At 46.0% G+C, this 21,101-nt stretch overlaps 1 protein-coding gene across 2 annotated transcripts in view; it reads right to left on the bottom strand.

Moving 5' to 3' along the window:
- Positions 1 to 21,101, bottom strand: part of LOC127008950 (reversion-inducing cysteine-rich protein with Kazal motifs-like) — a 53,465-nt gene that overhangs the window by 1,979 nt on the left and 30,385 nt on the right. The window contains exons 3-16 of one of the 2 annotated variants that reach the window (XM_050881472.1): positions 20,908 to 20,985; positions 20,578 to 20,614; positions 20,127 to 20,290; positions 19,281 to 19,470; positions 19,001 to 19,137; positions 18,816 to 18,890; positions 18,083 to 18,582; positions 17,644 to 17,967; positions 17,274 to 17,392; positions 16,250 to 16,372; positions 15,644 to 15,788; positions 9,139 to 9,293; positions 7,479 to 7,606; positions 287 to 492 (exon numbers count right to left, since the gene is read on the bottom strand). In XM_050881472.1, the coding sequence (XP_050737429.1) occupies positions 287 to 492; positions 7,479 to 7,606; positions 9,139 to 9,293; positions 15,644 to 15,788; positions 16,250 to 16,372; positions 17,274 to 17,392; positions 17,644 to 17,967; positions 18,083 to 18,582; positions 18,816 to 18,890; positions 19,001 to 19,137; positions 19,281 to 19,470; positions 20,127 to 20,290; positions 20,578 to 20,614; positions 20,908 to 20,985 (2,381 nt within the window). The remainder of the gene's footprint in view (positions 1 to 286; positions 493 to 7,478; positions 7,607 to 9,138; positions 9,294 to 15,643; positions 15,789 to 16,249; positions 16,373 to 17,273; positions 17,393 to 17,643; positions 17,968 to 18,082; positions 18,583 to 18,815; positions 18,891 to 19,000; positions 19,138 to 19,280; positions 19,471 to 20,126; positions 20,291 to 20,577; positions 20,615 to 20,907; positions 20,986 to 21,101) is intronic. The other variant, XM_050881473.1, reaches the window with a different exon arrangement.

The raw sequence follows: 21,101 nt of genomic DNA, 5'->3' as shown, positions 1-21,101 counted from the left end.
TGTTATTTGTTTATCTTGTGTTCTTGTTATGCGAGATCATACAGCGTACACGTGAGCTTGAACACACACACACACACACACACACACACACACACACACTGACACACACAGATGAACCCAACGCTAACAAAACTTTAGTTACATATACACACACACACACACGCAACCCCCCTCCCCCCTCCTCCCCTTTCTCTCTCTCTCTCTCTCTCTCTCTCTCTCTCTCTCTCTCTCTCTCTCTCTCTCTCTCTCTCTCTCTCTCTCTCTCTCTCTCTCTCTCTCTACTCACCCAGCGTCCTCCGTCGTGTCGCTGCTGCCGATGGTCTTGGCGGCATCGGGACACACCACCCCCGGACACCCATCCCTCCCGGGCACCCCCACGCCCCGGCACGGCCCTTCGTAGTCCACTGGCACTCTGTTGGCGTGGGCGTGGCACTCTGATGGCCACGTTCGCCCGTCGCGCCCACACACTTCTCCCGACGACGAGCAGCGAGTCTGAAAATGGAGAATACTGAGCAGTGTTTTGAGCATTTGGTTTGGTGAGAGGCTGAGGTGGGTGGGTGGTCTGCTGTGTGTGTATGGGGGGGGGAAGTGGGGGGGGGGAGTGAGGGGGAAGGGGGAGGGGGGGGAGGGGGAGTGGGGGTTGGAAAGGGGAACGTGTGTGTGTGTGTGTGTGTGTGTGTGTGTGTGTGTGTGTATACTGCATATGTATGTCTCTTTATTCTTTTTATATTGCATTTTTGTGTTTGTTTGTTTGTGCACCTGTTTGTGTGTGTCACGAGGTAAATATGTAAGTGAGTGTGTGTGTGTGTGTGTGTGTGTGTGTGTGTGTGTGTGTGTGTGTGTGTGTGTGTATTTATGTATTCACGTATGTATGTATGTATGTATTTCGGCCACTCTTCTAACTCTTTATAGGAGCAGTGAGTAGCGGGCTTTTTTTTCACATTTGTTACCTTTTTTTATGCCCTTGAACTGACTCCTCTGCTGTGAAAAAAAAAAATGTAGGCCCTATGTAAGCATGTATGTGCGTATGTATGCAGATAGATAGGCACGTGTGTACAGTGATTCTCGTGTACGCTCTTTTTCATCTCTAAAATTCTTCACAAATTAAATGTTTACACCCGACGTACACACACCGAGGCAAACAAACACGCAGTCAAACACGCAGTCATGCATATATACAGTTACGACACACACATACACATACGCACGCACGCACGTTCAAAAGTATCCATCACTGGCCTGCAAGCAAAGGATTATTTGTGTTGTGAAATCTAACGCGCAGAGAGACACGGGCCGCTGAACCTCTCTCCCGCACCACCACCACCACCACCGCTAACACCACCACCATTACCAATACCAGCACCACCTTCACCACCGCTACACCACCACCACCACCACCGCTAACACCACCACCATTACCAATACCACCACCACCTTCACCACCGCTACACCACCACCACCGCTAACACCACCACCATTACCAATACCACCACCACCTTCACCACCGCTACACCACCACCACCACCACCTCTAACAACACCACCGTTACCACTACCACCACCACCTTCACCACCACCACCACTACCACTGGCATCACCACCACCGCTAACACCACCACCCGTACCACTACCACCACCACCTTCACCACCGCTACACCACCACCACCACCACCACCATTACCAATACCACCACCACCTTCACCACCGCTACACCGTCACCACCACCACCTCTAACAACACCACCGTTACCACTACCACCACCACCTTCACCACCACCACCACTACCATTGGCATCACTTTTCACTGCTATACCATCACCACCATCACCACCTATCACATTTTTTTTTTTTTTACAAAGGAAAGTCAGTCAAAAAAAAAAAAAAAAGAAACTAATGAAAAAAAAGTCCTACTACCCTATCACCGCTGCCCAACTGACCACCACCACCACCACCACCACCAAAAAGAACACCATTAACACTACTACTCCACCGCTACCACTTCCACAACCACCACCACCGCTACACCACCACTACCAACCTTCACCACAACCATTATCACCACTACCACAACTATTACCATCCTACCGCTACCTTCACCACTACAATCGTCGCTACCACAACAACTACCACAATCACTGCTGCTTCCACCACCACTATTATCACCACCACCAATCACCACCAAAGCTATTAATTAACTGATGTCATTACTTTCATCATCACTTCTGCCACCACAACCACAGCCCAACTTTAACACCGTCATCACCGCCAATAACAAGTAACAACCCACCACAGCCATCGCCACCTAAACCACATTCGTTCTGTTATCACCACCACCACCACCACCAGAATGAGAAGAGGTACTGTTGCCACCACCATCCTCATCATCATAATCACCATCACCATAAACGGTCACGAAGCCAACATTGCATCACAGACACTAAAATTTACACCACAATTAAGTACATACCACCACCACCACATCCACCACATCCACCCTTGCAGCAACTTTTTCCACAACTCCACATTGACACCACTACCACTACTATAGATACAGTTAATGCTACTACCACCCCTACCACTATTACTACTACTACCACTCCTACTACTAGATGATCACCATAACCACCACCATAACCACCACCATAACCACCACCACCATCAGTATGTACCCATGTTTTTACCACAACCTCAATCTCTTGCTTATGATGTTTTTTTCTTTCTTTTTTTGCCAATTAACAACATCATTACTGCCCTCATTATTCTCATTATCGCAAGCGTCATTATTTGTTATCATTATCACAAGGGAGCTTTGGAGTCTTCACCATCAATAGTAGTAGTAGTAGTAGTAGTAGTAGTAGTGGTAGGAGTAGTAGTAGTAGTAGTAGTAGTAGTAGTAGTAAAATAAATGGTGATGGTGGAGATTGTGGCAACTTTTTATTCAATTAGCAAAATAAACAAGCGCTAAACTCTAACTTCTGAAGCCAAGTAAGAATTGTGGAAATAGGATAAACGTCGCTCGTGTGTGTGTGTGTGTGTGTGTGTGTGTGTGTCATTGTGTACACTTCTGTGACCTACTTTTGAAGGAATAACAATCTCCTCCTCCTCCTCCTCCTCCTCCTCCTCCTTCCTTCTCTCCTCCCCCTCACTTCTTCTTCCCCTCAAGTCTTTCCCCCACCATCTTTCTTCTTCCTCAACACATTCCATTCCTTGTGATATTGTTAAGTTATTGGGGTTAAGTTAGTGAGGGTTGAGTTAGTTGGGGTTAAGTTAGTGGGGGTTAAGTTAGTGGGGGTTGAGTTAGTTGGGGTTAAGTTAGTGGGGGTTAAGTTAGTTGGGGTTAAGTTAGTGGGGGTTAAGTTAGTGGGGGTTAAGTTAGTGGGGGTTAAGTTAGTGGGGGTTAAGTTAGTGGGGGTTAAGATAGTGGGGGTTGAGTTAGTTGGGTTTAAGTTTGTGGGGTTAACTCAGTGGGGGTTAAGTTAGTGGGGGTTAAGTTAGTGAGGTTTAAGTTAGTGGGGGTTAAGCTAGTGGGGGTTAAGTTAGTGTGGGTTTAGTTAGTGGGGTTTAATTTAGTGGGGGTTAAGTTAGTGGGGTTTGAGTTACTGGGGTTTAAGTTAGTGGGGTTAAGTTAGTGGGGGTTAAGTTAGTGGGGTTAAGTTAGTGAGGGTTAAGTTAGTGAGGGATGAGTTAGTGAGGGCTAAGTTAGTGGGGGTTAAGTTAGTGGGGTTAAGGTAGTGAGGGATGAGTTAGTGAGGGCTAAGTTAGTGGGGGTTAAGTTAGTGGGAGTTAAGTAAGTGGGGGTTAAGTTAGTGGGGGTTAAGTTAGCGGGGGTTAAGATAGTGGGAGTTAAGTTAGTGGGAGTTAAGTTAGTGGGGGTTAAGTTAGTGGGGGTTAAGTTAGTGGGGGTTAAGTTAGTGGGGTTAAGTTAGTGGGGTTAAGTTAGTGGGGTTAAGTTAGTGAGGGTTAAGTTAGTGGGGGATAAGTTAGTGGGGGTTAAGTTAGTGGGGTTAAGTTAGTGGGGTTAAGTTAGTGAGGGTTAAGTTAGTGGGGTTAAGTTAGTGGTGTTAAGTTAGTGGGTGTTAAGTTAGTGGGGGTTTGGGGGTTAAGTTAGTGGGGTTAAGTTACTGGGGTTAAGTTAGTGGGGGTTAGTTAGTGGGGTTGAGTTACTGGGGTTTAAGTTAGTGGGGGTTAAGTTAATGCAAGTTAAGTTAGTGGGGGTTGAGTTAGTGGGGTTGAGTTAGTGGGGTTAAGTTAGTGGGGTTAAGTTAGTGAGGGTTTAGGGGGGCTAAGTTAGTGGGGTTTGAGTTACTGGGGTTAAGTTAGTGAGGGTTTAGGGGGTTAAGTTAGTGGGGGTTGAGTTACTGGGGTTAAGTTAGTGGGGGTTAAGTTAGTGGGATTGAGTTACTGGGGTTTAAGTTAGTGGGGGTTAAGTTAGTGGGGTTAAGTTAGTGGGGTTGAGTTAGTGGGGGTTGAGTTAGTGGGGTTAAGTTAGTGGGGTTAAGTTAGTGAGGGTTTAGGGGGTTAAGTTAGTGGGGGTTGAGTTAGTGGGGGATAAGTTAGTGAGGGTTTAGTGGGGGTTAAGTTAGTGGGGGTTAAGTTAGTGGGGGTTGAGTTAGTGGGGGTTAAGTTAGTGAGGGTTTAGTGGGGGTTAAGTTAGTGGGGGTTAAGTTAGTGGGGGTTAAGATAGTGAGGGTTGGGGTTAAGTTAGTGGGGGTTAAGTTAGTGGGGGTTAAGTTAGTGAGGGTTTAGGGGGGGTTAAGTTAGTGGGGGTTGAGTTACTGGGGGTTAAGTTAGTGGGGGTTAAGTTAGTGGGGATTAAATTAGTGGGGGTTAAGTTTGTGGGGATTGAGTTACTGGGGTTTAAGTTAGTGGGGTTAAGTTAGTGGGGATTAAATTAGTGGGGGTTAAGTTAGTGGGGATTGAGTTACTGGGGTTTAAGTTAGTGGGGGTTAAGTTAGTGAGGGTTTAGGGGGGGTTAAGTTAGTGGGGATTGAGTTACTGGGGGTTAAGTTAGTGGGGGTTAAGTTAGTGGGGATTAAATTAGTGGGGGTTAAGTTAGTGGGGATTGAGTTACTGGGGTTTAAGTTAGTGGGGGTTAAGTTAGTGGGGGTTAAGTTAGTGGGGGTTGAGTTAGTGGGGGTTGAGTTAGTGGGGGTTAAGTTAGTTAGCGACCCATTGAATCATCACCCACATCCTCTTCTTTTCTACTTTAATCATCTTTACCTCTCCCTTTTTCCTTCTTCTTTCCTCTTTTCCTTACCTTCTTTAAGCATCACATTCTTTTCCTACCCTATCCATTCCCTCCTATTTTTCCCCTACACTTTACATATTTCCTCCTATTTTCCCTTCTTTTCCTCCTCTTTTTCCCTTCCTTTCCTCCATCTTTATTCATGCACCCCTATTTTTTCCCCTACACCTTACACCTTACCTCCTCTTTTCCTTTCTTCTCCTCCTCTTTTTTCCTTTCTTTACTCGACCTTATTCATGTACCCTAATTTTTCTCCTACACTCGATATCTTTCCTCCTATTTTCCCTTCTTTTCCTCTTCTTTTACCCTTCCTTTCCTCCATCCTTATTCATGCACCCTAATTTTTCTCCTACACTCTATATCTTTCCTCCTATTTTCCCTTCTTTTCCTCTTCTTTTTCCCTTCCTTTCCTCCATCCTTCTTCATGCACCCTAATTTTTCTCCTACACTCTATACCTTTCCTCCTATTTTCCCTTCTTTTCCTCCTTTTTTCCTTTCTTTCCTCCACCTTATTCATGCACTCCTATTTTTCTCCTACACTTTACACGTTTCCACTTATTTTCCCTTCTTTTCCTCCTTTTTTCCTTTCTTTCCTCCACCTTATTCATGCACTCCTATTTTTCCCCTACACTTTACACGTTTCCACTTATTTTCCCTTCTTTTCCTCCTCTTTTTTCTTTTTTTACTCCATCCTTATTCATGCACCTTTATTTTTCTCTTACACTTTACACCTTTCCTCCCATTTTCCCTTCTTTTCCTATTTTTTTCTCTTTATTTCCTCCTTCCTCCCTCACCCATCTCTAAGAATCCCACCCATCACCCACATCCTCAATCTTCCCCAACACCCTTCCTCACATTTTCCTCTTCTTCTCCTCTCCCCCGTTCCCCTCTTCACCCCTCCCCCTTCTAACCCCTATCTGACCTCAGCCCCGCGACCTGCTGACTCGATTTGGCTTGCTGAGTTGATATTAAGCTGAGTCACCCCTAACAACACCATAACAAGCGAGGAGGAGGAGGAGGTAGACATCAGTATCCCTCCACACTTAAGATACCTCCTGTCAGCTCTGTAAATAAACAATTCTCTCTCTCTCTCTCTCTCTCTCTCTCTCTCTCTCTCTCTCTCTCTCTCTCTCTCTCTCTCTCTCTCTCTCTCGGACAGATTTAAGCATGTTTGGAGATAATCACCTCGACGAAGCCATACAAGAGAGAGAGGGAGAGAGAGGGAGAGAAAAAGTGAGGGGGAGGGAGAAGGGAGAGGGAGAGAAAAAGAGATAGAGAGGGAGAAAGGTCTTTGAGGTTGAGGTCTCCCTCCTCCATAATCTCCCTCCCTCATCTCCATTTTTCGTTGATTTTCCTCCGTTTTCTATTCGTCTCTCTCTCTCTCTCTCTCTCTCTCTCTCTCTCTCTCTCTCTCTCTCTCTCTCTCTCTCTCTCTCTCTCTCTCTCTCTCCTTAGCGGTAGGGAAGAAAGAGATGGAGGGTGACAAAAGACAGGAAGAGGAGGAGGAAGAGGAAGAGGAGGAGGAGGAGGAGGAGGAGGAGGAGGAGGAGGAGGAAGAGGAAGATAAAAGGAGGGATATTATGTTTCCTCTGTGGTTGTAGGAATATTTACAGAGAGAGAGAGAGAGAGAGAGAGAGAGAGAGAGAGAGTTATGATTTCGACGATTTGCTCTCTCTCTCTCTCTCTCTCTCTCTCTCTCTCTCTCTCTCAAAAACTATCTTCCTGCACGTGTTCCCTCAGTTATAAAGCACATATGCATTCTTACACACACACACACACACACACACACACACGCCACGCACGCAAATATCACATAGTACACGTCAAATAATAACATGCAGGTGTGTGTGTGTGTGTGTGTGTGTGTGTGTGTGTGTGTAGTTTGATAAGTAGATGATTATTGGGCAGATAGCTAAATATGTATGTATGTACGATCGCATGCAGATTTGTGTGTGTGTGTGTGTGTGTGTGTGTGTGTGTGTGTGTGTGTGTGTGTGTGTGTGCAGATGAAAAATTATAGTATATGTATGTTTTTTAGAATGGTTATGTATGTATGTATGTATGTATGTATGTATGAAAGTGTATGTATGCCCGTCCGTTCGTCTGTCTGTGTGTCTGTATGTATGTATGTATGTGTATCTGTCTATCTGTCTGTTTCCATGTTTGTGTGTATGTATGTGTGTATGTATGTATGTATGTATGTATGTATGTACGTGGCCAGGTGTAGGTACTCACGCTGCAGGTGCCCACGTGACGCAGTGCTGCCCCGGCTCTCACAAGGTCACACAGGGAGTCGAACTGGCGTCCATGGGTGTCGCAGGCTGGCACAGAGGCTTCGGGCGGGCAGACACCTTCCTTTGGCACTGCAGGAATCAAAGGAAAAGAACGGAATTTAGTAAGGAAAAACAAAAGGAAAAGAGGAGAGGAAGGTGGGGGAAGAAGAGGGGATAGAGCGGATAAAGAAAAGAAAGTAAATGGATTAGTTGCGAAGAGAGGAAACAAGGAAAATAAAGGAGAAAGGAGAGGAAGGAAAGGAAGATGGAGGGAGAGGGAGTATAGAAGGATATAAGAAGAGGAAGAAGAGACGAGAGAGTGGAAAGAGTAAAAAATGGATACGAAGAGAGGAAACAAGGAAAATAAAGGAGAAAGGAAAGGAAGGAAGGGAAGATGGAGAGAGGGAGTATAGAAGGATATAAGAAGAGGAAGAAGAGACGAGAGAGTGGAAAGAGTAAAAAATGGATACGAAGAGAGGAAACAAGGAAAATAAAGGAGAAAGAAAAGGAAGGAAGGGAAGATGGAGAGAAAGGGAGTATAGAAGGATATAAGAAGAGGAAGAAGAGGCGAGAGAGAGTGGACAGAGTAAAAAGTAATTGGAATGGATGCGAAGAGAGGCGAGAGGGAAGAGGAGGAAAGATAACGAAGGGAATATTGGAGAAGAAAAAGAAAAAGGGGGAGGGACTGAGTTCACGGGATAGAAGAAAGTGAATAGATGATAGCGGCGAGGGAAAATAATGAGAATACAGGAGAGGAAAGACGCATGATAAAGAGGGGAAGAGGTGGGAAGGAGAATGATGAGTTAAGAGAAAGAGGTTACAGGGAGAAGAGGAAAGTGGAAGTGAAAGAAGAGGACACGAGGAAAGAAAGGAGAGAGAGAGAGAGAGAGAGAGAGAGAGAGAGAGAGAGAGATTTAAAAGCAGGATATGGAGTGACAGTAACATTAAAGTGAAGAAAATGAGGAAGAGAGAGAGAGGAAGCAAGTGTGTGAGGAAGAGAGAGGGAATGAAGTGAGTGTCGGAGGAAGGGAGGTGAGAGAGGAATGGCGGGAGGTGGGAATTGACAGGTATATATGTTATGCTCATTTTTTATCATGATAGTCGCTCACGATATCTGATTTCTATGTTTGGAAATGATAACGAAAGCGAGTACCGTCCTGTTGCATATGTATAGCCCGCTTATCTGTCTACATCCCGCTGACGAAAATGATATATTGTCACATTGGTTATGGCAGAAGCTGTTTTTATTAATGGTATGAGTGTTGGATGGTCTGTTCGCTCTCTCTCTCTCTCTCTCTCTCTCTCTCTCTCTCTCTCTCTCTCTCTCTCTCATCTATGTTATCTGCATCAACATCTATCTCGGCAACAACAACAACAACAATATATGGCGCGGTTAAAGCTGATGTTAATCCTGTTGTTGTTGTTGTTGTTGTTGTTGTTGCTGCGTCTGCTGTTATATTTTTTTCCAATACTACTGTTACTATTACTACTACTACTACTACTACTATTACCTGTTGCTATCGCCATTATATAAAACACTGTTGCTATGACTAATACAACCAACACACACACACACACACACACACACACACACACACACACACACACACACACACACGTACCACAGGTGTGCTGGGGGCAGGGCGTGGCGGGCAGCGTGAGGCAGGTGTTGGGGACTGCCACGCACACCTGTCCCTCGCCGCAGCGCACGCCCCCGCAGCCGTCCCGCGTGCCGCACTCCCCCGCCACCCACTCCCCCGCTCCCACGCCCGCACACCTGCACAAGGGGAGAAAAAAGGAAAAAGGAATGATTATGTTACATCTGTTATATACATTTTTGTTACTTATCATTTTTTGTTTTTGTTTTTTCACTATTACTATCATTATTATCACTAGTAGTAGTAGTAGTAGTAGTAGTAGTAGTATATTCATCATCATCAGTAGTAGTAGTAGTAGTAGTAGTTGTAGTAGTAGTACTGGCGGTAGTAGTAGTAGTAGTAGTAGTAGTGGATAACTTATGAAAATATTATTAACAATGTCGTTCCGAGGAGAAAGGCTTGAAATGCGGAAGTATAAATAAAGGAAGCGAACATAAATTTGAAAAGAGGAAGAAAAATTAGGGAGTGAAATTAAATTGAGAATAATGATGTTAAAGTGGTGCCTTTACTTATATATAAGAAAAAAACAAGCGAATACATTTTTTAGAGGAAAAGAATAAAGATAAATAGATATATGAAAAATAAATAAACCTATAAATATACCTAAAACTTAACGTCAAAATGTTGTGAAAAAAAAGGTAAACCATTACTGATAACACCCTACCCCTCAAAAAGAAAGGAAGTCACTGAGAATTATCGAACTAATACGCAAAAAAAATTAGTCAAAATATTGTAAAAAAAATATATATATTACTGCTGATAACATCCCCCAGTAACCCCCCCCCAAAAAAAAAAAAATCAAATCACCAAGGAAAAAACGGATCAAAACGTAAAAAAAAAACTAAAAAAAACAAGCGAATACATATTTAGAGGAAATGAATAAAGATAAATAGATAAATGAATAAATAAATAAACCTATAAATATACCTAAAACTCAACGTCAGAATGCTGTGAAAAAAGGCAAACTATTACCGCTGATAACACCTCCCTTCACCACCTCAAAAAAAGAAAAGCCAGTCACTGTGAATAAGCGAACGAATAAGCAAAAATATACGAAAAATTAACGCCATAAAGTTGTAAAAAGAAAAAAAAGAGCCAAATTATTACTACTGATAAAACCTCCAAAACCATCCCCCACCTCCAAAAAAAACAAAAACAAATCACTGAGAAAAAAACGAATCAATACGGCAAAAAAAAATTTAAAAATCCTTCAAAACGAGCACGGCAAATCAACGCGAAGGCCGCCGCCCGCTGCACTTGTTGACAGAAGGGACTCCGAAAACGAATCAGACGAATGGCGAGTAATGAGGAGGCGTCCGTGTTTGTCGACGCCTCAAAGGGACGCGAATATTGACTGATTACGCCGAGGCCCTCCGCGCACCTGCCGGCCCAATCACAGGTGTCTGGCAGGTACACAAGGTCAGGGGGGAGGGGGGGGGGGAGAAATTTAGCACTCACGACAATTTATTTCAGTCAGAAGGAGGAGGAGGAGGAGGAGGAGGGGGAGGAGGAGAAGAAGATATGAGGTGGAGGAGTAGGTGGAGAAGATATGAGGAGGAGGAGGAGGAGAAGAGTTGAGGTGGAGGAGGAGGAGTTATGAGTTGGAAGAGGTGGAGGAGGAGGAGGAGGAGGAGGAGGAGGAGGAGAAGATATGAGGTGAGGAGGAGGAGGAGTTATGAGTTGGAGGTGGAGGAGGAGGAGGAGGAGGAGGGGGAAGGAGAGGAGAAGGAGGAGATATGCGGTGGAGGAGGAGGAATTATGAGAAAGAAAGAAGAAAAAGAGAAAGAAAGAAGAAAGAAAATAAAAAAAAGAAAAAGAAAAAAAAAGAAAAAATGTTATATAGACGTTCAATTAGGAAAAGGAAGGAGGAAAAGGAGCTACGAGAGAGAGAGAGAGAGAGAGAGAGAGAGAGAGAGAGAGAGAGAGAGAGAGAGAATGTGAAATGGCTGACGGAATAGGTAAAGTTTGTTGGAGCTCAATTTTGCGCCCACTTTAGTCAGCGTGTCAGCGGGTCGTGTTTTGGGTCCCTTGATGTCGCCGGAATATTAATAAGCTCCATCGTTTTGACAGGAGGAATCCATAAGTCAGGGATCGTAAGCTACATTGCCTCAGTCGGAATTAAGACTGAACTCACTCTCTTTCATCCCTTGATCTCGCCGGAATATTAACAAGCTCCATCGTTTTGACAGGAGGAACCCATAAGTCAGAGATCTTAAGCTGCATTGCATGAGTCGGAATTAAGACTGAACTCACTCTCTTTCATCCGGGATTATAATGAAACCAAATTGTCGAGTCTGTTTTGGCGTTGGCTCCCGTGGGTCCATTTCTCCCCTCTGCTCTGCCACAGTCCCAACACCTATTTTTTTCCTCTCATATGTTACCTATAGCTTACATATGAGAGGAAGAGATAGGTGTTGGGACTGTGTGGTAGAGGAGAAGGGAGGAAAGGACCCGCGGGAGCCTACGCCAGTCCGGCCTCGACATATTTGGAAGACTGTAGTTAGGTTAAGTCAGGTTCTTTTTTTACGGCAAGGGAGGCAGCTCAAGGGCATAAAACAAAAACAGTAACAAAAAGGCCCACTAGACGCTGGCCCAACAAAAGAAATAAGAACGAGAGGCGAGAAGAGAGGTCAGTTTCGGGTGGAGAGGTGTCTTGATACTCTCCTCTTGAAAGCGTTGAAGTCGTAGGCAAGAGGAAATACCGACGAAGGCTCTTTACTTAGCCAGTGTAGAAATAGCAGCCTCATTTTAACAGAAGGGAGCCATGAATCACAGGCCTTAAATAATAATGCAGGCAGTAATAACAAATACCGTCAATTATAGTCGATTTTGAGTTAAAAAAAAAATGTCTTGCTTTCAGTGGGATCAAGATAAGAAATGACAAGAAAAAGAAAACGTAAGGAATGAAAACAGAAGTAGAACTGATAGCAGAAGAATGGATGATTAAGAGTTGAAGAAAAGTAACCATTGAAAACGAATGAAGAGGAATGGGGAGTGGGAAAGAGGAGCGAGGAAGATGTGGGAAGGGAATAGGAATGAAGGGAGCAGGAAAAGGAACAGGGCAAGGGTTGAAAGTATGGAAACGGAAAAAAAGTAGAAAGGGAAAAAATGAGAGAATAGAGAAGAGGTGCAAGAGATTGAACGGATACGAAAACTGAAAACGGAGGGAAAGGGAAATGGAGCAAGCAAGAGAAATGTGAGAGATAAGAGCGAAAGGAAAGAATAAGAGATAAGAACGATGAGAACGGACGGAAAGGAATATGGAGCAGGAAGAGAGATGTGGGAGATAAGAGCGAAATGAAAGAATAAAAGATAAGAATGGTGAGAACAGACGGAAAGGGAAATGGAGCAAGCAAAATAAATGTGAAAGATGGAACGAAAGAGAAAAAGGAGAGGATGAAGATAAATAAACATTCGAAATCAAAGGAGTCATAGATCCATATTCTTAAGCACACACATATAACAGGGCTTTCGAAGGAGTTACGGGCATATCCATGGGTAGTTCTGTGATCCAGCTGATGTAGTTCGACAAAGCCTCTGTACTATAAACACGAAAAAAAAACTCTTGAGAACCCGATTAATTTCCTTTCTGGCATTTATAATTAATGTGAGAGGTGGAAGAGTCTGCGAATATCAACCACAAAGTCCCTCAGTCACTCGTATGGAACAGTGAAACGAGTGAGGACCTACGTTGCGAGTCGAGCTTCCGTGTGTGGCAGAACAAGAACAACAAGCGCAACACACAGGTCCTGACGTCGCCACTTGCTTGTCTTCGTGAAGCTAGACTAATGCTGCTCGCGTCACGGCCATGCTCTGTACCAGCGTTGCCAAATTATCGTATTAACCACATATCGTATCTGTCATTTTTATACTTCAAACTCTCGTACCTACACAAGTAACGTGAGAAAATCAAAGTTAGTGCTAAAACTGTTGAATATTGATGGTTTTCGTTCTTTGTTGTTATAGTTATCGGTCAGCAACTACGAAAATTAAATGCGATGAGTACGATACTTTGGCAACGCTGCTCTGTACCCTCCCGTCCACGTCTCAGGGAGGAAAAACGTCTCTTCTTCATATATTTATTACATACTCTACTAGTCTACTTCCTCTCCCTATCGCTATTAAAGGAAAAAAAGCCCAATTCGTGTTCTGTTCGTGTCACGGCCATGTTCTGTACCCTCCCGTCCACGTCTCAGGGAGGAAAAACGTCTCTTCTTCATATATTTATTGTTACATACTCTACTTCCTCTCACTGTCGCTATTAAAGGAAAAAATCTCCAATTCGTGTTCTGTTCGTGTCACGGCCATGTTCTGTACCCTCCCGTCCACGTCTCAGGGAGGAAAACGTCTCTCCTTCATATCTTTATTATTACATACTCTACTTCCTCTCCATATCGCTATTAAAGAAAAAAAAGTCCCATTCGTGTTCTGTTCGTGTCACGGCCATGCTCTGTACCCTTCCGTTACGTTACAGAGTGACCAAAAGAGAGGTCAATTCCGGGAGGAGAGGTGTCCTGATGCTGTGTACCTTCCATGATTTAAAAGGAAAAACAAAACAAATTAAAAAGCTAAATAAGAAACGAAAAACTAGATCATGCTTCATATCCTCAACACACACTAAACTTCCTCTCCTCTCCAGTGAATAAAACAAACAAACTAAATAAAATAAATATGCCTACTAATTAAACGTATCATATTTTCAGCCATTATGAATCTACAAAACCAAAACACTCAAACTAACTAAAACAAAAATGCCTACTAATTAAACGTAACATATTTTCAGCCATTATGAATCTTCAAAACCAAAACACTTGCTTGCTCATCAGACTCTCTCCTCTTTTTATTTTCTGTCTTGTCAATATAAGAAGCACTCATGTTACTCGTGTCCTGTACCTGTTTGGGCAGTGTCAGCACACCCCAATCTGCCTCCTTACATAATGTCGTCACCCGATACTCCCACGCCACTCTACTCCACCCAACGCTCCCAACTGCGCCGCCTCCAGCCTGTTCTCCACTCCTAAGCTGTTTAACTCATATTTTAGTGCTTTTTTATTTTAATTGTGTATCTGCGTCCCTCATACTCACAGCGCTTTCTTTTCTAATATTGTTGCTGGGTCTTTCGTACTGACGGCATCAGCTCTACCTTGTTCTCCACTCCTTATCTATTTAACTCTTACGCTATAGTACTTTTTCCTCTAACTATGCAACTACGTCCGTCATACTCACTGTGCTCTCTTTTCTAATCCTGTTGCTGTGTCTTTCGTACCGACTGCATCACTTCTACCCTGTTCTCCACTCCTTATCTGCTTAACTCTTACGCTATAGTACTTTTTCTGTCAACTCTGTAACTATGTCCTTCATGCTCACTGCGCTCTCTTCTCTAATCCTGTTGCTGTGTCTTTCGTACCGACTGCATCACTTCTACCCTGTTCTCCACTCCTTATCTGCTTAACTCTTACGCTATAGTACTTTTTCTGTCAACTCTGTAACTATTATACGTCTTTCATACTGCGCTACTGCCACTGTCCTTCACTCGTACTAATCTCTTCACTCGCTAATCTCTCTCCTAATCTCCCCTAATCACATTCTAATCTCCAATTCCCTCCTAACTTTCTTCCAACTCTGCATCTACGTCCCCCATGCTAACTTCACTACCGCTCTCTTGTTCTCCACTTTTAATTTGCTAAGCTAACTCTCTCGCTTTAGTGCTTTTTTCTTCCATAACTGCGCAAGTGCGTCCTTCTTACTGACTTCGCTGCTTCCCAACAGTTCTTCTCTCCTAATCTGCTTTCTTTTATATTATTGTAGGATGAGGATTATTGGTTCGTCGTGTCTTGGCGCCGCAACATCTGGGTCATATGGCGCCGGGTAAAAATAAAAAATAAAAAAATAAAGATAAAAAGATAAAAAAAAACACCAATGAAACTATATAAAACCACTTAAAAATTTTAAACGTTATAAAACAAATACTAATAGAACTATATAAAACCTGTTACAAATAAAATACAAGATAAAAACAACGATAGCAAGTCAATGAAACCTACAGGAAGCCAAGAACATCAGGTCCCGGGGAGATGCCTTTTCCTTCTATTATTGTAACTTCATACTTCATTACTGAGGACCCTCCATTAGTTTATCAGCATATTACATTCCGCATTATCACACTCCATCCTTCTTTATTATGCTCTCCTGTGAAGTTTTGTCGTGTTCCTCCAATCATTCTCTTTTCAGTCGCATTCACCTTATTAATTTTAACTATATATATTATTTATTTTTCCTTATCAGTCTATATAACATTCTAACACCCCCTTTTACTATTATTTCAAGTTGCCCGCTATTATAAAAAACATAAGAACAGAGGAAATACAGGCGAAGAAAGGCTGATCAAAGGTTGCCAGAGAAATGGGATGAAAGATTGCAGATACAGGTTAAGTCTTGCATTCAAAAGTTGGGCCATGCTTCAACTCACCTGGCGAGGCACTCCGAGGGGAAGGACCTGCCGTTGTTGGCACACACGGGCACCCAGTGGTCAGGACACCCGCAGGGCAGCTCATCCGGGGCCTCGGAGCCTCGTCCTGTCGGCAACCCTCGCGACATCGCCCCGGAACCCAGACCTGTGGTGATGGGGAGGAGGAGGAGGAGGAGGAGGAGGAGAGGAGGAGAAGGAGGAGGAGGAGGAGGAGGAGGAGGAAGAAGAAGAATAAGGTAACGAATAAGGAAAGAGTGCGTAAGTATCAAAAAGAAAGAACAAAGGAAAGAAAGAAACAAAGAAACAAAGAAAGAAAGAGAGGGAAAAAGAATGAAAATATTAGATGATGAGGAATAGCAAAGTAGTAGGTAGACGAAAATGAAAAGGAGGAGAAGAAGGAGAAGGAGACGAAAAAGAAGAAAGTGGAAGAGGAGTAGGAATGTGGAAAGACAGAGGGGTAGAGAGAGAGAGGGAGAGGGAGGAGGAGAAACAAACAGGTGTTATAACAGGTAACGTATGACTCAATCTCATAATATGCCACTTCCAGCCTTTGTCAACCCTGCGTGTGTGTGTGTGTGTGTGTGTGTGTGTGTGTGTGTGTGTTACCTGTGAGGGGCGGCAGGGCGTGGAGGGCGGTGCGGGCGCGGCAGGAGGGCAGCGGCAGACAGGTGAGCTCCCCGGCGTGGCACACACACTGGCGGCAGCCCAACACCACCTCCGTGTCGTGCTCTGCGGCGCCGGGGAAGGAAGGGCGAGGCTTAACGGGGCTCAGAGGAAGGAAGAGGGATGTATAGTGACAAGGAATTACAAACTACACAGACCCTTTTATCCCCATTAGGTGGTCTTTTTTTTTTTTTTACAGCTAAGGAGACAGTTCAAGGGCGTAAAAAAATATATATATAAAAAGGCCCGCTACTTACTGCTCCTGAATAGAGGTCAAAGGAGTGTCCAAAAAGAGAGGTCTGTGCATTATACCCTAGATATCGATTTTTTTACGTAATCGAGGCACCTCAGGGGCTAAAAAAAGAAGAAAAAAACTATTACCACTTCTACTACTACCACTACATCTACTACGAGGTGGCAGTGATCATCCCCCAAACACCAGACCGATTGATTATTGGAGCGTTCATCTTGGCGCCGCAACTGCTGGGTCATATGGCGCCGAGTTTAATACGGATCTGTTATTCTCTAAAACAATAAAACCGGAAAAACAACCCCAATAAAACTGTATAAAACCACTTATAATTTAAAAACGTTATAAAAAATGCACTAATAGCTATATGAAACCTGTTAAAATTAAATAAAAGATAAAAACAACGATAGAAAGTCAATAAAACCTACAGGAGGTTAAGGAAGCCCCAAGCACCAGAATGCAAAAGCTTCGAACCCAGGCCAGAAAAGAACACGTGCGAATTAAGATGACTCCCGCGTCGCCAATTATCCGGCAGCTTTGTCCGCGGCCTAAAGCGGCGCGTCCCCGAGGTGCAACAACATAAATCGCGCGACGACCATTTTCGAGATCGGACGACCCTCGGCGCTGCCCTGAATACCACGCAGGACATCAAGACGCCCCGCGCGCTCCCCGGACCCCAAACAAGCCCGGAGGCGCGGCGCGGAGGCAAACACTCACCTATTTTGGAGGTGCCGCGCCAGCAGGGGGCCGGATCGACGCAGGGCACGTAGCGGCAGTCCTCCAGCGCGCCGCCACGCCCACACGTACACACCTGCCCGCAGCCAGACCCGCCAGACCTGGGATGCGGGAAAGGAAGCTGGTCAGCACATTATTGTCTCTTGGCTGTGGAACGCTATATTTCAGGTGCTGAGGAAAATAATATGTACCCCATGAAACTGTGTTCTTGATGAATGCAAGAGTAGCAGACTTGGCGTCACTCTTCCATGGTTGTTATACGCTCGTTCGCGCTCGAACACACACACACACACACACACATACACAGAGAGAGATAGGTAGCAAAACGATAATGCCCCTGGCGCTGACTTGCCTGGAGTGGATGCTGATGTAGGCCCCGACGGGCACGGCCACGCTGGACACCTCGCCCATGGTGCAGGCGGCGGTGCAGCGGTAGGGGCGGCACGGCTCCCCAGGGCGACACTCGCTGTTCACGGTGCACACGTGGAGGGGCGGGCAGGGGAAGGGGCGGCACGGGGAGGTCGGTACCCGCCACGGCACCTCGTTGGGCACCTCCGACTGGGTGAGGAAGGGCGTCAGCGAGACACACGGGCTGCCTGGCGGCGGACTGAGGGCGCCGCACACCGTCCCAGCAGTCATGCTCCCATCGGCCCGTCCATCGGGCTCCACCACACACCTGCCGCCACACAACACATCAGTGCCCGCCGCCGTGCCTCGTTGGAGAGACAGACGCTTGCTCTGTGCCCCGCAACGACACACCTTTGGTTTAATATCGAACACACGGTACTCACCTGGAGAGCAGCTTGACGCAGTCGTGCCAGCAGATGGCGTTGGTGAGGGAGGAGACGTGACACGGCCGCAAATGGAGGGCGCACGCCACGGCGCGCCACAGCTCAGGTTGGCACTCGGTAACACTCAGGAGAGGCACGGTGGCCGCCAGCCCCGGCAGACTCAGCCGCTGACTCTCCTGCCACAGCTGCAGGTCTTTGCGAGCGGCGTCGTCGGCTCGCGGGGTGCACGAGCGGAAGAGCTGCGTGGGTCTGTGGTTGAAATTGGTGCAGAAGGCAAGGCCCGAGCAGCCCTGCTGACAAGGCACCTCGGACTCAGAGAGGCACGCCAGGAGAGAGGCTTCCCGAGGCTGCGAGAGGCAGGCGGTCTGTAAGGTCTCCCAGGGGCGGCCCCACTCCGTGGAAAAGGCACGTCGGCACAGAACGCCGCACTCCTGCGACGCCGCCCGCTGGCAGCACCCGAGCTTGGCTGCGTCCAGCCCCAGCTGGCCAAGGCGCGACACCTGTGGTGGTGAAAGATGAGATCAGTGCTTGGCTGGTGTTGGCGCCATGCACAGTCCAAACACATTAAAAAGAATAATGTGCCAAGGCAATCTAAACGACAAACATGCTGTCATCGCAACCACAACTCAATGAATTCGCAGTCAATTTATTTGCGAAACACGGGCAACAGACATAGTTCTCAACGACAATGACGTCAGTGCCTGCAACCACCACTGTGAGCACCTGGCCTTACCTGCCTGGCCTCCGGGCTGGAGGCGGCGGCGGCGGCGGCCTCACTCTCCTGAAAGAGGCACTTCCACACTCCGTTCTGTGGAAGAGAAAAAAAATATATAATGCTCGTGCGCCGCACCTAAGAACAACAGTTCATTGCATTATGTATGTGTGGGCACGTGAGGGAATGCGGGATGACCACTGTACACTGACGGTGAGGTCCACGGTGCCGCACGCCGCCTCCAGCTGCTCCAGGATGTCCTGCTGCGGCGCCGAGGACGTCAGCACGTGGCGGCAGGCGGCGCGGCACGAGGCCACGTCCGAGGCGTCACAGCAGTGCAGGTCTGGAGGGGAGGGAGGTAGGCGTTACATATATATATATATATATATATATATATATATATATATATATATATATATATATATATATATATATATATATATATATATATATATATAAACACACACACACACACAGAATACTCACTCCTCTCCGGGCGGTGTGCTGGGGTGGTTTTGGTGAGGGCGTGGGCGCAGCGCGTCACGTGGGCGTGTGCGCGGCAGTCCTTGGCCAGCTGGTGCCTGAGGCGGCGCGAGGGCGTGCGGGCGGTGAACACAGCCTCGCAGGACGCCCGGCAGCGGTACGATTGCGTGCGGGCACAGCAGCCGGCGCCCTCCTGCAGCGGGGAGGCGGAGGGTGGTTGGCAGGGGGGAGGAGGGTCTCTCTCTCTCTCTCTCTCTCTCTCTCTCTCTCTCTCTCTCTCTCTCTCTCTCTCTCATGATCACCCTCCTTCCCCCTCTCTGCATCCTCCGCTGCCTATCGTCCCCCACAGCCATCGTCCCTCTATTAATTCTCCCCATGCACTTCCTTATTTCTCTACTGGCATCTGTTTACCTCCCAACTCTCCCCAGCCTCGTCTCCCCAACACCCTCAGCCTCACAACAACCTTCACCCACTCTTATCCTTAACACCCACCATCACTATAATATATAACCAACCATCCTTCCTTCTTCCAACAAGCCATAGGAAAGGACTTTGGACAACTTGATCACAGGCACCTTGTTACTAATAGAGTTGCACGAAATTCAAGTTGATGCTGATACAATGTTTTATTTTTTTATGTGTGTGTATGCCCTTGGTACTTCTGCGAGATCCTGACGATACCGAGAATACAAAGAAACACTGTTACATCTGCCTCAATTCGATTTACGCACGGCTCTTTAGTAACAACATGGCGCTTGTGATTAAAGTTGGCTAGTCTCCTCTATTCTACGGTTCTTCTTCCAGCACCGTCACTCACCACCTCTCAACCTCCTCACGACCATTTCTCACCTCGGTTCTTTGGATGCAGCGGAAGAACTCGATCTCGTGAGAGGCTCTGCAGGCGGGGCCCAGCTCGGGGATGTTCCCGGCGCTGAGACAGGCCGCTTGGCAACCCGGGGCGAGGGCCAGCCTGCAGCACGGGCGCCCCCACCAGCCTACGCCCTCTGTCACCTCTGAAGGGAAGAGACGCGATGATTTTGTTATTACATGAGGCAGAGAACATTTGGCGTGGGGGTTTGGGGAGGGAGAGCGAAGGTTAAAGGCGTGTAATGTATGTTGAGTTTTTTTTTCATGTTCAGAAAGGTAAGTTTTGGAGTGTTGGAACTTTTTTGTGTGTGATTGTATTGTGAAGGAAAGGATGGTTACTGTGATTAGATGCTACTGCTCTTCTATTATTATTATTATTATCGTTGTTATTATTATTAGCATTATCATTATTAGTAGTATTATCATAACTCACCGGCCATAGTGTCGTTGAGGCAGGCCCAAAACTTGTCCTGGAATAAAAAGAAATATATACTAAAAAACTAAAAAGGTTATCATTTTTTATTCTCTCTTTCAAACTGGGAGGAAAATCTACCAAGTGTGAAATCGCATACTAGAAGTGAAGAGAAAGAAGGAAAAAACGATGGAGGGAGAAATCACCCACGTAGAAGAAAAGTGCAGCTACTCACCAGGTAAAACTACAGGTAGGAGGGAGGAATACCTGTATGGTGGAGGGTCTAGTTATGCAAGACAGGTGAGGGGACTTGGGTGAGACGAGGAGAGGTGAGGACGCGTGAGTACTTACCAAGGTGTGCGGGCAGGTGGAGGCAAGCTGTGTCAGGTGGCTCTCCGCGTCCCTTCCCGCCAGGCCCAGCACCGGCACCTGGGGGAGGACGGTAAATAGATGGTTGGTTGCTTGGTTTCACGGATGGACGGATAGATGGAGAGATGGAACAATAAATAAGGAGAGAGATAGCGTCTGGAACTATAAAAAAAGTC

This window comes from Eriocheir sinensis, chromosome 39, assembly GCF_024679095.1.
Source record: "Eriocheir sinensis breed Jianghai 21 chromosome 39, ASM2467909v1, whole genome shotgun sequence".
NCBI classification, from domain to species: Eukaryota; Metazoa; Arthropoda; class Malacostraca; order Decapoda; family Varunidae; genus Eriocheir; species Eriocheir sinensis.
This window is presented reverse-complemented; position numbering and strand designations above follow the sequence as displayed.